At 36.9% G+C, this 17,487-nt stretch overlaps 1 protein-coding gene across 8 annotated transcripts in view; it reads right to left on the reverse strand.

Moving 5' to 3' along the window:
* Nucleotides 1-204: 204 nt before the first annotated feature.
* UBR5 (ubiquitin protein ligase E3 component n-recognin 5) overlaps nucleotides 205-17,487 on the reverse strand; it is a 138,787-nt gene continuing 121,504 nt past the window's right edge. For 6 of the 8 annotated variants that reach the window (XM_058698726.1, XM_058698725.1, XM_058698728.1 and 3 more), the window contains 11 exons: nucleotides 16,795-16,906; nucleotides 16,081-16,225; nucleotides 14,879-15,009; nucleotides 12,930-12,990; nucleotides 10,449-10,624; nucleotides 10,141-10,225; nucleotides 8,600-8,755; nucleotides 8,136-8,249; nucleotides 6,542-6,686; nucleotides 5,209-5,294; nucleotides 205-1,380 (listed from right to left, as the gene is read on the reverse strand). In XM_058698726.1, coding sequence (XP_058554709.1) covers nucleotides 1,168-1,380; nucleotides 5,209-5,294; nucleotides 6,542-6,686; nucleotides 8,136-8,249; nucleotides 8,600-8,755; nucleotides 10,141-10,225; nucleotides 10,449-10,624; nucleotides 12,930-12,990; nucleotides 14,879-15,009; nucleotides 16,081-16,225; nucleotides 16,795-16,906 — 1,424 coding nt within the window. In that variant the 3' untranslated portion in view covers nucleotides 205-1,167. Of the gene's footprint in view, nucleotides 1,381-5,208; nucleotides 5,295-6,541; nucleotides 6,687-8,135; nucleotides 8,250-8,599; nucleotides 8,756-10,140; nucleotides 10,226-10,448; nucleotides 10,625-12,929; nucleotides 12,991-14,878; nucleotides 15,010-16,080; nucleotides 16,226-16,794; nucleotides 16,907-17,487 lie in introns of those variants that run through there. The other 2 variants (XM_058698724.1, XR_009253372.1) reach the window with 2 other exon arrangements.

Genomic DNA, 17,487 nt, shown 5'->3' on the forward strand with positions numbered 1-17,487 from the left:
GAAAAGGTGGCCTGGCCAGTGCCATTCAGGATTCTCTGCTAACTGTAAAATGTGGATTAATTTACTTCTCTTTCTTATAGTCCATGTGTATATAAACTTTCCGTTCTTTAAATCAAAAATTTTTATGCACACAACCATGTTGGTGTATTACCCTTAGTTTAAAAATGTACAACTACATAAATAAAAACTATTGTTTCTTCAATATTACTTGACATTTCTTCTGTAATTTCTTTATTTAAAAAAGTAAATGTAACAAGATACTTAAAAAAGGCTAGATACAAAAGTAGTTAAGCTGCTCACGAACATTTAAAATTTTCCAAAATGTATCTTCAATAATCATGATCTTATAAAACATTTTACAGTTATCAGAAAGTGCCCAGGCTGAGTTTACATAACTGAAATACCTTAGTACAAATGTCTAGTTAGAACTGAAGTGCAGTAACCTCCTGACTGACTGCTCATTGAAATAGGGATACAAAGAAAAAAAAGTTGATTGTGATAAAGTATTGTGCATTGGCCCCATCATATGTACAAAAAAAGTGCCCTTACTCAAATGAACAAATTACATGCAAAATATTAGTGATATCATTTAATATCCTAGAGCTCAATGCAGCTAAAATAAACCGCAATAAAAGTGGTTTTCATAGGTAAAAGTGATTTCATCTCTAAGATCTGAATGTCCAGAACTTTTTACAAGTTCCATATACATGATACACAATTGCAGCCAACCACAAATTAAACACCATAAAAAAAGTTAAAATGAAAACACAGAACATACTTAATTTTTTATTTTGAAATTCCCTATTCCCTCTATACAAGAACCTTTGCTGAAACACTTTCCACAAAGGCAGCAGTGAATTTTCAGAACATTTTACATTTTTCCCCTCAGCAAAAAGATAAATCACAGTGTAAATTATGTTGTTCTGCTGTCATCTTTGGCTGGGGTTAGACCCAGAAGTTGTTGACTAGCAAACCATTATAGTCAAATGTTGCTAGTGCTCCTCAGGCCTTTAAGCTACAAACTCAGCAAGGAATGTTTGCATTTAATCTCTTTAAGGTACCACCAGGGTGTGACAGCATTAACTTCCATAAACTTTTATAGACAAATGGAAAAAAATCTACAAAATTAGCTAGTAATATTACACAGCAATACACACTTTTTATACTCTACACAAAACCAAAATTCTTGGTCTTAATGGCGAGTAGCAACTTCTGTTTGAGAATCTGTTTAGAGGAATAGAGTGGGACGTAAAGTCGAGAAATACAAGTGTTTGCGGTAGGAAGATGTTGGTCATCTGGTGGTCTTATTGTGATTGAGGGCATAGGCTGAAATCCTTCTTCACTGGCTGGTAATGATGGGCTTGATGTCCAAAAGTAAACCTAAACAGGAGTATAATAATTACAATTTTGGCTTTTAATATAATAACATTAACTCTGCCAACATCTACACAGAACCCTATTCTTAAGGTAAAACCTACAAAGGGATAGGATTTTGAATGGGGTTTTAAATTTATTTCTTGCACTGGGGCGCCTGGGTGGCTCAGTCGGTTAAGTGTCTGACTTCAGCTCAGGTCATGATGTCACAGCTTGTGTGTTCAAGCCCTGCACAGGGCTCTGTGCTGACCGCTCAGAGCCTGAAGCCTGCTTCGGAGTCTGTGTCTCCCTCTCTCTCTGCCCCTCTCAAGAAAGGTTCAGGGTCAAAAGAGAAAAAAGTGTCAGGTATGTAGAAAAGTGACTGTATTTCAGGGCCTCAGTTTCTCTGTGGGCCTTTCTAGTGGTTAAATTCCACAAAGTATCGTTTAGTGGAAATAGGGCACAAAATCTCTAAAGAGAAGTTCAAAGACTCAGTTTATGGGTTCGAGCCCCACATCAGGCTCTGCATTAACAGCTCAGAGCCTGGAGCCTGCTTCAGATTCTATGTCTCCCTCTCTCTGCCCTTCCCCTGCTTGTGCTCTTTCTCAAAAATTGTTGAAAAAAAAAAAGTCTCTTATAGTTTGCCTCTCTATTTTTCTTTCCCTTCCTCTATGATCCTCTGTTAAGTTTCTTAAATTCCACATAGAAAAGGTTTTTTTAAGTAATCTCTACATACAACATAGGGCTCGAACTCACAAGAATGACATGTTCCAGCAACCTGAACCAGCCAGGAGCCCACAGGCAAACTTTTTAATAAATATAGTATGATACTATATATTTTCCTTATGATTTTCTTAATACAGTTATATGGGGCGCCTGGGTGGCTCAGTAAGTGTCCAACTCTTGATTTTGTCTTAGGTCATGATCTCACAGTTTGTGAGATCAAGCCCTGCATTGGGCTCTGTGAGAGTACGGAGCCTGCTTGGGATTGTCTCTTCGTCTCTGCCCCTCTCCCACTCCCTCTCAAAAATAAATAAAAACTTAAAAAAAAATACAATAATGTACAAAATATGTGTAATGCACTGTTTACTAATATAAAAACTTTAGTAAAATTTTGGGGGGGGAGTCAGAAGTTATACTCAGATTTTCAACTGTGCAGTAGATTGGTGCCCTTAACCCCCATAATGATTTGCTTTCCCGAAGAATGGTTTTACGAGAAATCTTATCTAATTCTCTAGAAGGGGCAGAAAAAGAAACTCTAAGTGTCAGGTCTACAAAATCTTCAAAGAACTTTACATATATATGTATATGTGTGTGTGTTTATTTTTGAGAGAGAGAGCGCGTGCACACGAGCAGGGAAGGGGAAGAGAGAGAGAAGGAGACACAAGAGTCCAAAGAAGGCTCCAGGCTCTGAGCTGTCAGTACAGAGCCCAATGTGGGCTCAAATTCATGAGCCATGAGATCATGACCTGAGCTGAAGTTGGATGCTTAACTGAGTCATCTAGATACCCCCGCAAAGAACTTTAAGGACTGGAAGATGCTCTAGAGATAAAGCTGGTCTAATCTACTCATTTTACAGGTAAAAAAAAAAACAAAGTTAATGTAAAATGTTTCTCCAAGGTTGTATATGGCTAGGTAGGGTAGATAACTACCATTGCTAGAAGAAAAGAAATACTACAGGACTTTTCAGAACTTTTACTAGTGAACTGTGACTCTCTAAGAGGAGGATAAACTATGTGGTCTTACCCATTAACCCAAAAACCCTATAATTTGCAAGACTAGTAACCCAAGGAAGAAGAGTTTGCTCTGAATGGTCTGTTATATTCTTATGTCCTTTAGTTTTTCTCCTCAGCACATCAGGATAAAACCAACAACTGTGAAGCATCCTTCTCAAAAGAGGAGGGGGGAAACCCCTTGATATAATGCTTAAGCCCTGTAAATAGGAGTGACCCTCAAATTAAAGCTGTTAATAGGAAATCCTGAGGCCCTTTACAAAGGGAGATCTTTCATTTTAAAGACTGAATAGTTAGCAAATTTTCTTCCCGTGGAAGGCAGAAACTACAGTGAAATTTAACTTGACTGACTGGACTAAGGATACATTAGGTTTAAAAACAAAGTTAGTACTAGGGAATAGTTTAAAAAAAAAAAAAAAGTCCATTAGAACCTTAGAATTTATACCAGATAGCCAATCATTTTTTTTTTTATTTTTATTTTTTTTAACATTTATTTATTTTTGAGATGAGAGAAACAGAGCATGAACGGGGGAGGGTCAGAGAGAAGGAGACACAGAATCTGAAACAGGCTCCAGGCTCTGAGCTGTCAGCACAGAGCCCGACGCGGGGCTCGAACCCACAGACCGCGAGATCATGACCTGAGCCGAAGTGGGCCGCTTAACCGACTGAGCCACCCAGGCGCCCCAGATAGCCAATCATTTTTATCTCTGTTTTTGATAGGTCTTACTGAACCGATAATGGGCTCTTAAAGAAACAAGGTAACTGAATCAAAAAACTGAGTACAGGTGGTCCTGAAACCATGCACACTGGTAGAGACTTTAGGGTCCACAATATTGGGAAAGTTGAATTATATGGAATCCACCTAGGGAACAACCGAAGTAGAAATTACCAGAGTGGCTAAACCAAGAACAGAACTAGCTAAAAGGACTACTGAACAACTTGTTTCACTACAGTGCAGAAATATTGGAAGACTCCTGGGTCCATTTAAAAATTAAGTAGTGCTGGGCACCTGGGAGGCTTAGTCGTTAAGTTAATTAGCATCAGACTTTGGCTCAGGGCACGATCTCATGCTTCGTGGGTTCAAGCCCCACGTCAGGCTTTGTGCTGACAGCTCAGAGCCTGGAGTCTGCTTCATATTCTGTGTTTCCTTCTCTCTCTGCCCCTCCCCTGCTCATGCTGTGTCTCAAAAATGAATGTTTAAAAAAATTTAATAAAAAAAAAAAAAAAAAATCAAGGATGCTAAATGCAGACTCCCCCACTCCAAAAAATAAGTTACTACTGAGCTGGAGATAAATGGGAAACTGTCAAGTTTTGTGCTTTCCCACACACTAACCATTTCCCCTCTCTCAGATAAAATTGGAGAATATATCTAGACACTGGATTTTTAAAAATATATTCCACAAGAAGTATGGTTGTCAATTACAAAGAACTAAGGCTGGTTTGATAGGGAAGATGTTGCAAAGAACCATGAGGAATATGGCAGAAAGGATCTCTGGAATTTTCTGGGTAAGGAACATCCCACAAATTTCTCAAAGTCTAGTGAAGACTACCTTTCAAGACTGATGGACAGGTTGATTTGGTTATGAATATACTCAAGGATAGACCTAGATTCCACTGACTTGGTAGGCTTTCACTATGATCAAAGTTTATATTATCTAATTTATGATTCTAATAATAAGTAGTAACATTAAAATCACAGACTTAATACATATCATAAGCTACTCTATTCTTAGTACACTATACAGATAGCAATCAAGATACTATTTAGAAATTTTGCAAAGGCTTGCCACTGGTCAAAAGGATTAAGGATATATAAAAGGAGCAGCCAGCATATGCAAGCACTATAGGGAAAAAGAAACATTTGTCTCAACAATCAACTGGTATTTTCTTCTGGGACTAAGGACAGCGTATCAATAGCTAAACGTATTTCATTCTGCTTACAGCTTTACAGGTTTTCAGTTCTGGAGTAGAAAAACCAAAACTGCCTTATATTTCTGACCTTCTATAATTTTCCTTAACCAAAATTAAAATGACCAACCATTACAAACTTAAAAGGTTATCATACACAGTATTTTAACATTTCATATTTTGTTTTGCAAATTTTGTAAAAATTTTAACTTACAAGATCTTGTCGTTCTGTCATGCTCATTTTCTCTACTATTGACCAGAACCAACGCTTGAACTGCAAGAGCTTCTCAGCATTTTCTCCTATGAAAAATATAAATCCAATATACTGTACCAATTATTACTTTAAAACACTGCTTCTTATAAAAAATAGATACAGAACTGTTATTTAGGATCAGGGGTTTAATTCCTAATATAGGAAATTAGGACCATTTGCATAATGCAAAACTTCTATAGTTCATTACTCAATCCTGACTTAAGATGACCAAGAAAAATGGATCATCAGCCTCAAAATTGATAATCAATACTTTAATCCTATCTGTTGAACTTACACCAGTGCTTCACAAATTTTAATGAGTTTACAAATTACTTGGGGATCTTTTTAAAATACAGATTCGCATCCACTAGGTCTGAGAGAAGGGAGGAAAAGAACTGAAATTCTGCATTTCTAAAACACTTCTAGATGACACTGATGCTGCTAATCTGAGGATCATATATGGAGGGTCCTTAGGTATTTATTTTTCCCTCTTAGGTTTTTGGTTTGTAAATGAGACAAATTCTCATCTCACCAGTATTGAAAACTATACTAAAAAGTAGCACAGAAACTATTTTACAATGAATCTATACGTTGTCAAGCATGAAGAAAAAACAAAATTTAACTTGCTATAATTTAGCTGAAGCTGTTTGCAAAATATGAAAAAGGGGGAAAAAATCAGTGCCTTCACGTAGGCAATAATTTTGGACTATAGGTGTAATCCTTCCACAAGGAATTTCATGGCTTCCAGTGTCTTTATGGTACAGTCACAGCTCAAATTCTATTCCTAGGCCACTTGAAAACGAAGTGTTACAGAAAATCAGGCGCTGAAGGTAAATGTTATTCTAGGACGAATATCACTACCTCTTGTTATTCTTTCTGGATTTTCCATGTGTTTGTATGTTGTTAAGTCTTTGTAAGTGAGCTCTGGGTCCAGTTCTACAGAGCAAACACCATGCAGTCAAATTCTTTAATTAGAGAGTCTAAGAGATTAGGAGGAATTGGGAAAGGCCAATAGAACTTTCACATGGATTATATTTTCTTAGTATACAAAATCCATTTACATAGCTGCTCACCACAATGAAGTTTTACTTGTATTCAATCTAAACCATATACTCTTTAAAACCTAGAAATGTTAACCAAAGATTTAAGAATAACCTAATGCTAAGCCATCATAGTTCAGTAATATCTTAAAAATGTACACAAAAAGCCTTGAACACCTGAGTTATACAGCATTTCTAAACCCTGTAAATTTATCAAGTGTATTCCTTAAATAAACATTCACAAAATTTCCTACCTGATTCATCGTTGAAAGAGGTGAAACTGATCAACATCTGCACATTAACTTCACCACAGCCATTTACCAAAAGTCTAAAATCTTCTGCTGTTAAATCTTCTAATGAATTTTTGGGAAGCACATCCAGTAGACCTTTCCTCATTGCCTACAGAATATTTTAAAAATTACCTTTTTATTACCCTGAGTACTTTATTTTCCATGTAGCATTTTTTGTTGTTAAAGCCCAATATCTAACTTTAGCAGCCTAAGAATAGTAGTTCTCATTTAAACCAGAGAGAAAGAAATAAAATTAAGTATTTTTAAATTGACAGATTCAAAAGAGAGGCAGAGGGGGGAAAAAAGGCATCATGAATAGGCAGGCAATAGGTTCAAAGGTGAAACCATATTGTTATACACCAGGATTTAACTGAAATAATTTACACATTAATAAAATAGGCTACTCATGAAGTAAGAATAGCTTCAATTTGTCAAACATGCTATCCTGTCACATGCTATGAAAAGTACGACAAAAGAACACACACTCAAAATCTAGAGGCTCACTGAGAAATTACCATGTGCCATGAACTGTTCTTAAGCACCTTACATGTATTAATGCATTTAATTCTATCCTCATTTTGCAGAAGAGGGAACCAAGGCACAAAATACTTAAGTAGTTTGCTAGTGTCATATAACAGCTAAAGAGTGTTGCAGCCATGATTTGAATCCTGACAGTAGGACTTCAGAGCCTGCACAATTATTCCCAGCACAGAGATCAGAACACCTGACAAATACAGCAGGACTGATGTTGCTCTTTAGAAGGCTCTCCTGGAGGGGGATGGTCCTTGGCTGGCATCTGGAAACTTGGTTTTTGGAATGTTCCCCCTACATTACTGATATGGCTGCTCTGAATGCCTGGAGCAATGAACCCTGCTGTGCCAGCTTACCTAGACTATTTGTGCAGACAATGTGACTTACGATGAACACATGCCTCTAACAGTCTAAATTTCAGTAATCAGGGCTGGCTGCATAGGCAGAAAATGCTTACAGGACTGGCCTCTAATATAAAACCTGAGCTGTGACTCTTAAGCAGGCTTCTCTAAACACAAACACTGTCCATGTGTCTCTAATTCACTGTTGGAGGAAATAAGTATATTCTTTGTGACAACCCACGGCCCCAGAGAGAGAACTTTGGAAGCCTGCACCTAGATTCCTCCAGATTTGGTTTGATGTACTTTTTCCCTTGCCGGGAGTCCTTTTGCTACAATAAACCATAACTATCAGTACTATTGCCTTGGAGTCCTTCAAGTCAGTCGCCTTCAAGTATGGGTGGTGGTAGGACCCCAAAACAGTAGTCATTTCAGTTCCACAAGAATCCTTTCTGAACTTTTACTCACCAAATGGACTTTGATGATCATATAGTTAATCCAAGTAGTTTTACCCAACAGAAGGTGAATGCTTGGTCTGGATTCAGGTGTAACTTACACTGCACATACATTAATTTGGTTTAAAAATTTTAACCTTTTATAGGCAAGCTGAATACACTCTGAAATAGTTTACCACATGAAGACACAAATAGCCTCATCAGATCAAATAACACTTTTGAGAAAATACTCACATGTAATGGCTGTTCTGCAACTACCAACATTCTGTGTTCTGCATATTTCCGCACATATTCATACACATTCTGAGGAGTGACTGGTATATTTACACCATTAGGAATAAGTTCAACCTGTAATAATTTAGCACTGCCATTTAAAAGCAATTTGGTCAAAGCAGTAGTAAGTCTACAGTTCATAAAATAATTCCCTAAAATTCTAAAATCTAAACACAAATTGCTGACCAATATCTAAGGGATGCAAAAATTTAGGCCTAAATAAGCACTAAAAACTACTTTTCAGTCTGTCTCATTAACCCTCCATCCTTCTCTCTATGCCTGTCAGTCTAGCGTGTCTTTTCTCTGCATGTTTGTGTGTGTGTCTCTCGCTCTATGTCCCCATCCAAACTGTTTCTGTATAAAATAAGCACAACAGACTAACCAAATTCTCTTGCCAGAATCAGAAAGTTACATATTTGCTTTACCTGTCCTCCACCCTCTTCTTTACACAAGTCAATTGCAAATGCCAAATCCATTGCAGAGAAAACAGCATCAGCATCTGAACTCTGAGAAGCGAGGATAAGTTGCCGTAAACTCTCATACATCACAGGGTCAAAAAAAGCAAAATCATGCCAATTGACCTAAGGAAGTAATCATATAGAACTCAATCATAAAACATCTTCACTACAATTTTATCTAATTTGAAGGTATAAAGAATAATATTCCACTAAGTACATTAAAACTGATTTAAAAAGATAAAATTTTAATCTTTGGCTCTGATAACGTGTTTAATTTTCAAGGTATAAAAAATGTAACATGTATTTTGGAGGAAAAAAAAAAAAAAAGCCAGTAATGGAGGAGTTTAAGTTACAAAATAATTTGCAAAAATCCTGCATTAATTATTAAACAATGATTATGCTAAGCAGCTGGTCCTTAATATATATCCTATTTAGTCTTGATTATAATAAAATAGATTATTAATTCTAGATGATGAATCTGATGCTCAAAGGAATTCAATAACTTGTTGACAGTCATATCATTGGGTTATACTGGAGTCTATTTGATTCCATGATCTTTTCCATAAACCTCGTTAAAGAATCCACATATCAACATTTCTGAGCTGTTGCTGAGCTTTAAACCTAGTTCTTCTTTGGACAAGAACATTTAGCTGGAATATTTTAAGAATTCAACAGGGTCAGAGTTAAAATATGTATATATATGTGTGTGTATATATATATATGTATGTATGTATACACACACACCCACATACATATGATATGCTGTATTAATAGAAAACTATTCATCAGTGAATGTGATTTAAAAAATCGACTACAGCTTTAACAGTGTTAATTTGTATCAGATGTGCGATATACATTGCTGGAAAAGACTAAAATATCTCATTGTTTTGTGTCGAGTAATTTCTTTATACTACCTTTAAAACACTGGCAGTTACATTTTAAACCAAAAGCTGCATAGTTGGTATTATACATTAATTTTAAAGGATGTGGTTTTTTCCCCTCCTCCCAGTATAAAAAGAATGTGCAGGCAGGCAAACTATCAAAGCATATAAGGAAATTAAGCTAGTTCTATCACCCAGAGATAAAGATCAAGCATGCTATGCTGGATTTTCTTACATTCTTTTGTCCCCCTCCCTCCTGTACATCTTACATAGATTTTTGAAGCCAACAATGCTCTTTTCAATAAAATACTACTACTACTTCCACTACCACCTGTTTGAACAAATAATAATCGTTAAAATCTATTGAGCACTTACCAGGCACTATATAGTTTTACCATTTTCTAAATGGGAAAATCTGCGATAGGTGTCAGGGGATTTGTCTGCAACAAGATCCAGGTCTGTCAGACACTGTCAAACCCACCTGTGTCACCCACTCTGCTATGCTATCTCCTCCGTGTATTGAGATTTTTTTTCCCATGTCACTAAAGGTTTGAAAAGGACTTATAATGGCTATAAAAGGAAAATTTTGCAATTGTAAAAGCAGTTAGGTTCATTAAAATCACTTACTTTCCTACCAAGCAACACTTTAATTACATGTCTATTCAATGTAATAGGACATAGTTCATTCTGTAACAGACATAGTCCAAGAATCCTAAAAATAAAAACAGGGAAATATATTTAAATTTGAAAATAATTCTAGAACATATATAACCCCACACATACATACATAATATATATACAGTATTTTGAGAAATTTTCTACAGCCTCATTTCTAATCAGTATGAAATAGAGCATATACACATTTTAAAAACTTTTAGAAAAGTCTTGAACTGAAATTTTATAAAAATTCAAATGTAAGATTAGGATTATTTTACCTGCCAATGTTTCTGAAACAATTCAACCTTGCTTCTGTGTTTTTGCCAGGCCGTGGAGTATAAAATCCTCTTTTTCCAGGTTGGTAAAACAAAGGGGCATTATCGTCACCATCATCTGTATCGTCTAAATCCATATCTACAACACTTCGACTAGAACCATGACGCTTTCGGTTTTCCTAATAATAGAATATCAGAGATTAAATCCCCAAACTGATTTTTAAAACAAAACATATAAACTAGTCATTGAAATGACTAAAGTCATTTCTAAAGTCATTGAAAGTGAAGTCAGGCAGGTAAAGCAACATTTAAATGTAAATAAACTTTTTTTAAAGTTTATTTTGAGAGAGAGTGCATGCACATGGGGGAGGGGCCCAGAGAGAGGGAGAGAGAATCCCAAGCAGGCTCCATGCTATCAGTGCATAGCCCACGAGGGGCTCGATCTCACAAACTGAACTCTGAGATCATGACCTGAATTGAAATCCAGTTGGATGCCCTACTGACCCACCCAGGCGCCCCTGTAAATAAACTTTTAAATTCATCCTTTCAGAACTGTGGTATAGGAAGCTCATGCCTGTTAAATCCTTCTCTGTCCATTTAAAAAAATCACTAATGAAAATGGTAGCTTCTTTCCCCTTAATTCCTCACAGATATTTGTGCTGGATATAGAATTCTGGATTAACTTCTTGAGAGACAGACTGCAAGCAGGGGAGGAGGAGGGAGAAGGAGAGGGAGACAGAAGGAATCCCAAGCAGGCTCTGCACTGTCAACACAGGGCGTAATGTGGGGCTTGATCTCATGAACCATGAGATCATGACCTGAGCCAAAACCAAGAGTTCGATGCTTAACTGACTGAGCCACCCAGGTGTCCCTGGATTGACAACTCTCTCTCTCTTTTTTTTTTTTAATGTTTGTTTATTTTTGAGAGAGAGAGAGCAAGGGAGGGGCAGAGGGAGAGGGAGACACAGAATCTGAAGCAGGTTCCAGGCTCTGAGCTGTCAGCACAGACCCTGACATGGGGCTTGAACCCACAACTGTGAGATCGTGACCCGAGCTGAAGTCAGATATTTAACCGACTGAGCTACCCAGGTGCCCCTAGATCGACAATTCTTAAAGCACTCTGAGGATGATGAACCACTGTCTTCTGGCCTATACCAGTTCTGATGAGAAATCCATGGTCTTTCAAATCAGTTTCTCTATACATAAGGCACTATTCTTTGCTTAGTTTTACAGCAGTTCGATGATAATACGTAGTTTTCTTTCACTTTATCCTATTTAGGGTTCACTGAGTACCTTGAATCTATAAATCTATGTCGTGTACCACATTTGGTAAGTTTTCAGTTACTATTTCTTCACATATTTTCCTGTTGCTACAGGAATATCTCTTCTTCTGGATACTCTAATGACTTGGATGTTTGATCTTTTGATATGGTCCCACAGATCCAAAAATCGTTCTTTTGTTCAGAATCTTCTCTCTGTTCTTCAGAGTAGATAATTTCTATCTACAAGTTGACACTTTCCTATCATCTTCATTCTGCTATTGACTTATCTGGCGAATTTTTTTCTTTCAGATACTCTTTTAATTCTAAACTTTTCCCTTGGTTCTCTTTTAAAGTTTCTATTTCTCTGCTGTGAACCCCCTCTTTCAGTTCATTAGTGTTTGTCTCATAGAGTATGAGATAAAATCTGTGGTAGTTCATCTTGAAGTTGGTATCTACTGGGTCTTTTCCCAGGAAAACTGGTTGGCCTTTCCTGGCTCTTTGTATTTTGGAATGCCTCCCGGGCCTTTTAAATATTATGTTGTGAAACTCTGGGTCTTGTTAAAATGATAGGGAGAATGGTGATATTTTGCGGTTTTAGGAGGCAATCAACCTGGTTAGATTCAGACTGAAATGTCACATCTATGTGCAGTGATTCCAGTAACAAATTTTCACAGCCTTTTATCATACTGTTTGGGTCTGCCCAGCACCATCTGTAATAGTCTGGGACTTGGACAATGGTTTCATACCACAGTTTAGTTCTCAGAGCCTTTTCTATCTTCCAACTATGGTGGGAGTAAAAGGGAATCAGCTTACTCTCGTGCCTGAAACAATAGCATACCAGCTGTTTTTCAAGTTTTGACTTTCCTCTATAATCAGTATGCTATTGTCTACTTTTTAGAATCCTCAGGCAGTTCCTTTTCGCATTTTGTTCAGTTTTTAGTTGTAGTAATGGAAGAGATAAGATTATACTGGGTTTGCTCCACCTTGAGTGGCAGTGAAGTTCTCAGGTAGCTCAAGAATGAAATACATCATGTGCTAAAAAAGCCTTCTTTACTGCTCTCCTCCACATGTCTCATTTTCTCTGCATCTTTGGCACTCAATTCTTCCTTAAGGAATAAGCCCTAAGAAATTCATGACATCTCTAAATTCAAGCTTAATTCAGGCTGTGCTAAATTAGAGTTCCAAGTGCTTACTACTAGCACATGTACAAAATATCTCTTACCTGTACCTTTTCTGAGGAGTCTAATAATCCAAGATCCAGGATACTATCAGCTCCATTTTCCCTAAAAACAAACAAAATAACCTTTCACATTCCAGATAACTGAAACTTCTAAAATTCAGTGTAGAGAAACATGCATTTGAATTTATAAGAATTTATAAATACATTTAAAGTTTTGAAATAAATACCTAGGGCACTTACTAGTCTTAGTGCATATGTAAGAGCAGGGAAGTCAGTATTATATACACACAAAAAACAGATTTTACATGTGTGATTCAAGATAATGAGATAAAGGCTACCTGGTTTAAGACAAAATAAATGCAGTCTTCACAGGGGGACTGAAGATTAGGCTCACAGGGAGCATTGTTAAGAGAACAGAAAAGGTTCAGAAAGCAATCACAATGGGAACTGAATTCCTTAGTGTATTTAATTACTCTAGAATACTAATAAATTCACTATTTACTTTATAAAGCCAGCTGAAAGCAGTCTTCAAGTCTTCTACTGAATGCAAGTCTTTTACTTGCATTCAGTAGAAAACACTACTAATAATGCAAACCTTACGTATGTTTAAGAAAGATTTTTATAAAATTTATTTATTGATTTACAGAGTACACACATGAGCCAGGGAGGGACAGAAAGTGAGGGAGAGAGAATCCCAAGCAGGCTCTGCCAAAGTCGAGTCCGATGCCTAACCAACTCAGCCACACCCAGGAGCCCCTGTTTATAACCATCTTTTTATCAAAATGCACATTCCTCAAAACCTTTCCTATAATGGGCTGAGCTCTATCATGGTGTTGATTACGTCCAGAGACTGGGAAAAGGAATGAAGAAACAGTACATAAAAGCCCAGAGAAGGAAAAAAATAATTAACAGTAAAGAAAATAAACTTCTAGCAATGGTCTTTTTGCTTCGACCATTCAAAGGCTATGAAACAGATAAGTGGCTATTAAGTTTCAGTGCTTAACCTACCCACTTATCCATTTCTTAGAACTATATCCAATCCAAGTTCCTCATGTAAAATCATGACTAGGAAGAAAAGACAGAAATTTGCATCTAAAATAAGACTGGGGTGCCTGGGTGGGTCAGTTGGTTATTAAGTGTCTGACTTCAGCTCAGGTCATGATCTCATAGTTTGTGAGTTTTAGCCCTGCATTGGGCTCTGTGCTGAGAGCTCAGCCTGGAGCCTGCTTTAGATTCTGTGTCTCCCCTTCTCTTTGCCCACCCCCCACCCCCACTTGCGATCTGTCTCTCTCTCTCTCTCTCAAAAATAAACATTAAAATGATGGGTATTGAGGAGGGCACCTTTTGGGATGAGCACTGGGTGTTGTATGGAAACCAATTTGACAAGAAATTTCATATATTGAAAAAAAATAAATAAAAATAAACATTAAAAAAATAATAATTAACATTTCAAAGCCAAACTGGATATCAGAGTGGCCCCAGAACAGAAGGCACCGAATAAGTTTGGCATATCTTCCTGATGTCACCCTGGGAAAAGAATTATTTAGCTGTTAGATAATCTTAGGTTTTACAGTAAAAGAAATATATTACACAACAGAAAGCAAAAACTTACAGGAATTTTTAAAACAAATCAGAAGTCCTAAAAGAAATTTCATGCTTATGGCAAGAACTCAGGGACTACACACCAATTCCTTGAAGTATCTGGCCTCTGCCATCAGGGGTATTCTGGTAGAGAATTTGGGATGTACTTCTTTCAAGTAATTTCTAAATTTCAGGTATATAAAAGATTTTTAGAGCATAAGTCACGCTAAAATTCTACCTTTCTAATACATGTGAAACTCAACTGTCACTCGTGAATTTTAAGCCATCTCTTCAAAAAACATTTAATGTCATGTATTTATAGTATAAATTTTATTTTTAGGATGTAGTGCCACCATATCTTAAAGTAGTTGATGTTTAAACTGAAATACCTTCCCAATTATATACTTTACCGTCCATGTGCTATAATGAGTTCCATGGCTTCATCCACTCTTGCTCTCAGAGAATCTTCACTTGCTAGAAGGAGAAGCAGCTGAGCTGGGGATAATTCCAACAGCATGCCGGTGATTTTACTTGCAAACGCCTGCAAACAATGAGCAAATGTTACTTGCCCCTACTCTCTGAAACCTCTTGTCTAAATCAACAATCTTTTATCCCCCCCACCCCCCCCAAAAAAAAAAAAAAAGGGAGAAAGAAAATTAAGAAACCTGGAAACAAAACATTTCTAAACCAGTAAGGCATTTTATTTAAATGAGAAGCTTAATTATAGAGAACTTTGGTAGTCTTGTTAAAGCTAGTTTAAAATTTGTATGACAAGCTTTTATTTTTGATATCCATGAGTAAACACACAAATACTTGATTTCCATTTTTTCTCACTACAGAGAGGCAGAAACATTTCTTACATGTAGGGCAGAAGAAAAGAAAGGGAGGGAAGAAGTAAAGGAGGGAGATGAAAGATGCCTATGTTTAAGGCTAAGGATTTACTGAAAGAAATATGTTATGTATAAAGACAAACAAAAAAGCACTAGTTTATGTTTCATATTATATGAAAGAAACCTGACAGGACATTCAATATAAAAATCTCCTAGCAACAGGTAACAGCAATAAAGAAAGTACAGTATTTGCAATGTTTTAGCTACAACTTGTTAACAGATTAAAAAGTCTGCTTCAAAAGGTAACAGTTTGTACAAATAAAGGTACAAATTGAATGCACAGATAATTCTTTAGCACACAAGGAACTTATCGGGTAGAAGCCAACTTAACATAGGTAGAAAAAACAAACCTCAAGCTACCCTCCAGCACATTTTGCAGCTTTCCCTCTTAAGCTTCCATTTTGTTACTACAGTCCACAACCACTTGAATGGCCAGTAGCTAACAACTTTTTAAAATACCAACTTTAATCCAAAAACAAAAATGAGGGCGCCTAGGTGGCTCAGTCGGTGAAGTGTCCGACTTCGGCTCAGGTCATGATCTCACAGTCTGTGGGTTTGAGCCCCATGTCGGGCTCTGCGCTGACAGTTCAGAGCCTGGAGCCTGCTTTGGATTCTGTGTCTCCTTCCCTTTCGCTGCCCCTCCCCTGCTCACACTGTGTCTCTCTCTTTCAAAAACAAAAATGGCACAGCCAGTTAAGAGGGACTAAATGTACCATACATACTGGTTGCATTGCTTGCACTCGGGGATAAAGTCTCTCTCCAAGTGCCTGACGATGTGCTGGCAGAGGATCAGGATCATCACTAGGATTCCCTTCAGAAGCTGGTCTGAAGGGTCTAGTGTCAATGGAAAGCTGTCTTCTAAAGTCTCTGAAAGAAGAACAAAGCTATTATAATTCATCTCCCTTGTCTGCAAAATAACATCAGCACAACCAGTACTAGAGATGGAAAACCAAAGCATATAGGCAGCTCTAATTATCAAGATGGTAGAATGCTTAATAGACGATGGTTGGGAAATAAAGGTTTTCTAGACATTAATACTCAAAAATCTATAAATTTGTAATACATAGTTCAATTTGATTCTAAGGGAGTAGGACCATAAAATACCAGATTATCAAGAATCCACTCACATTTCCTAGAAGTTTTAGTCCAAATTAAATGCCACCCACCCTAATACAAAAATCAAGGTTTAAATATAATATAATTGCCACAATCAAAATTTTAAGACAAATTTAGGAAAGAATGATAATTATGTAATTTCAACTGCCCCTGGGTTTTTAAAGCAGAATATTCTAGTAACAGTACAGTTACTATACATATACCCAAATACTAAAACTTTTTCTAAAAAATAGTCCATAATTGAGATCCTCTCATTACAGGCCTACCTCCAATTTAATTCCCTAAGGTGGTATTCAATGAAAGATACAAAATTATCTCACCTATCTCGATCTCTCCGAGAACCTGCTCGCAAGCCACTACTCCTCCTCATTTCCCTTTCTCTCTCCCTTTCCCGATCCCTCTCTCCTCTGTTCCTTAATCTCTGCATTAAACCTGAAAGAAAATATAAAACATACTTTGTTTAGATAAATGTAAATGAAACTATTTTAACTGTCAAAGTTAATGTGAGGACATGAGACCAACTTAAGAACATGACAGGTGAAAATTACCTCCCTTAATATCTGTTAGTACCTTCCGCTCATTCTCCCTATGGTTTTGAAGGCTAGGGGTAATTATATAGAATGTACTTCGCTCGTAATAGATGTTCGATCAGTATGTATTTAATGAATTATGTCACAGTTGTGAAATGATATATAGCAACTGGGGCTGTTAGCTTTACCATAAATAATGCTGAAGTTTCGTATGTGATTAGAGTCAGATTTATTTAGTTTTGGGCATTAAGCAAAACATAGGCCACCCAAAACATCAGCTACTATTATTTTCAAAACCTTAACCATAAGCCAGAGTATGGTTCCGAAAGAATGTGCAGGAGACAGTGATTTCTGAAATGTTATGACTTCCCAAGGCTCCCTCATTCACATCTGCCATTTTCTTTTTATTGTAAGACTACAGAAAGTCAAACGGTAAAACTAATGATGAAAGGCTGCAGGGCTCTCCCCATCTTTTCATCCTCA

The sequence above is a fragment of the Neofelis nebulosa genome, chromosome 14 (assembly GCF_028018385.1).
Source record: "Neofelis nebulosa isolate mNeoNeb1 chromosome 14, mNeoNeb1.pri, whole genome shotgun sequence".
Lineage (NCBI taxonomy): Eukaryota > Metazoa > Chordata > Mammalia > Carnivora > Felidae > Neofelis > Neofelis nebulosa.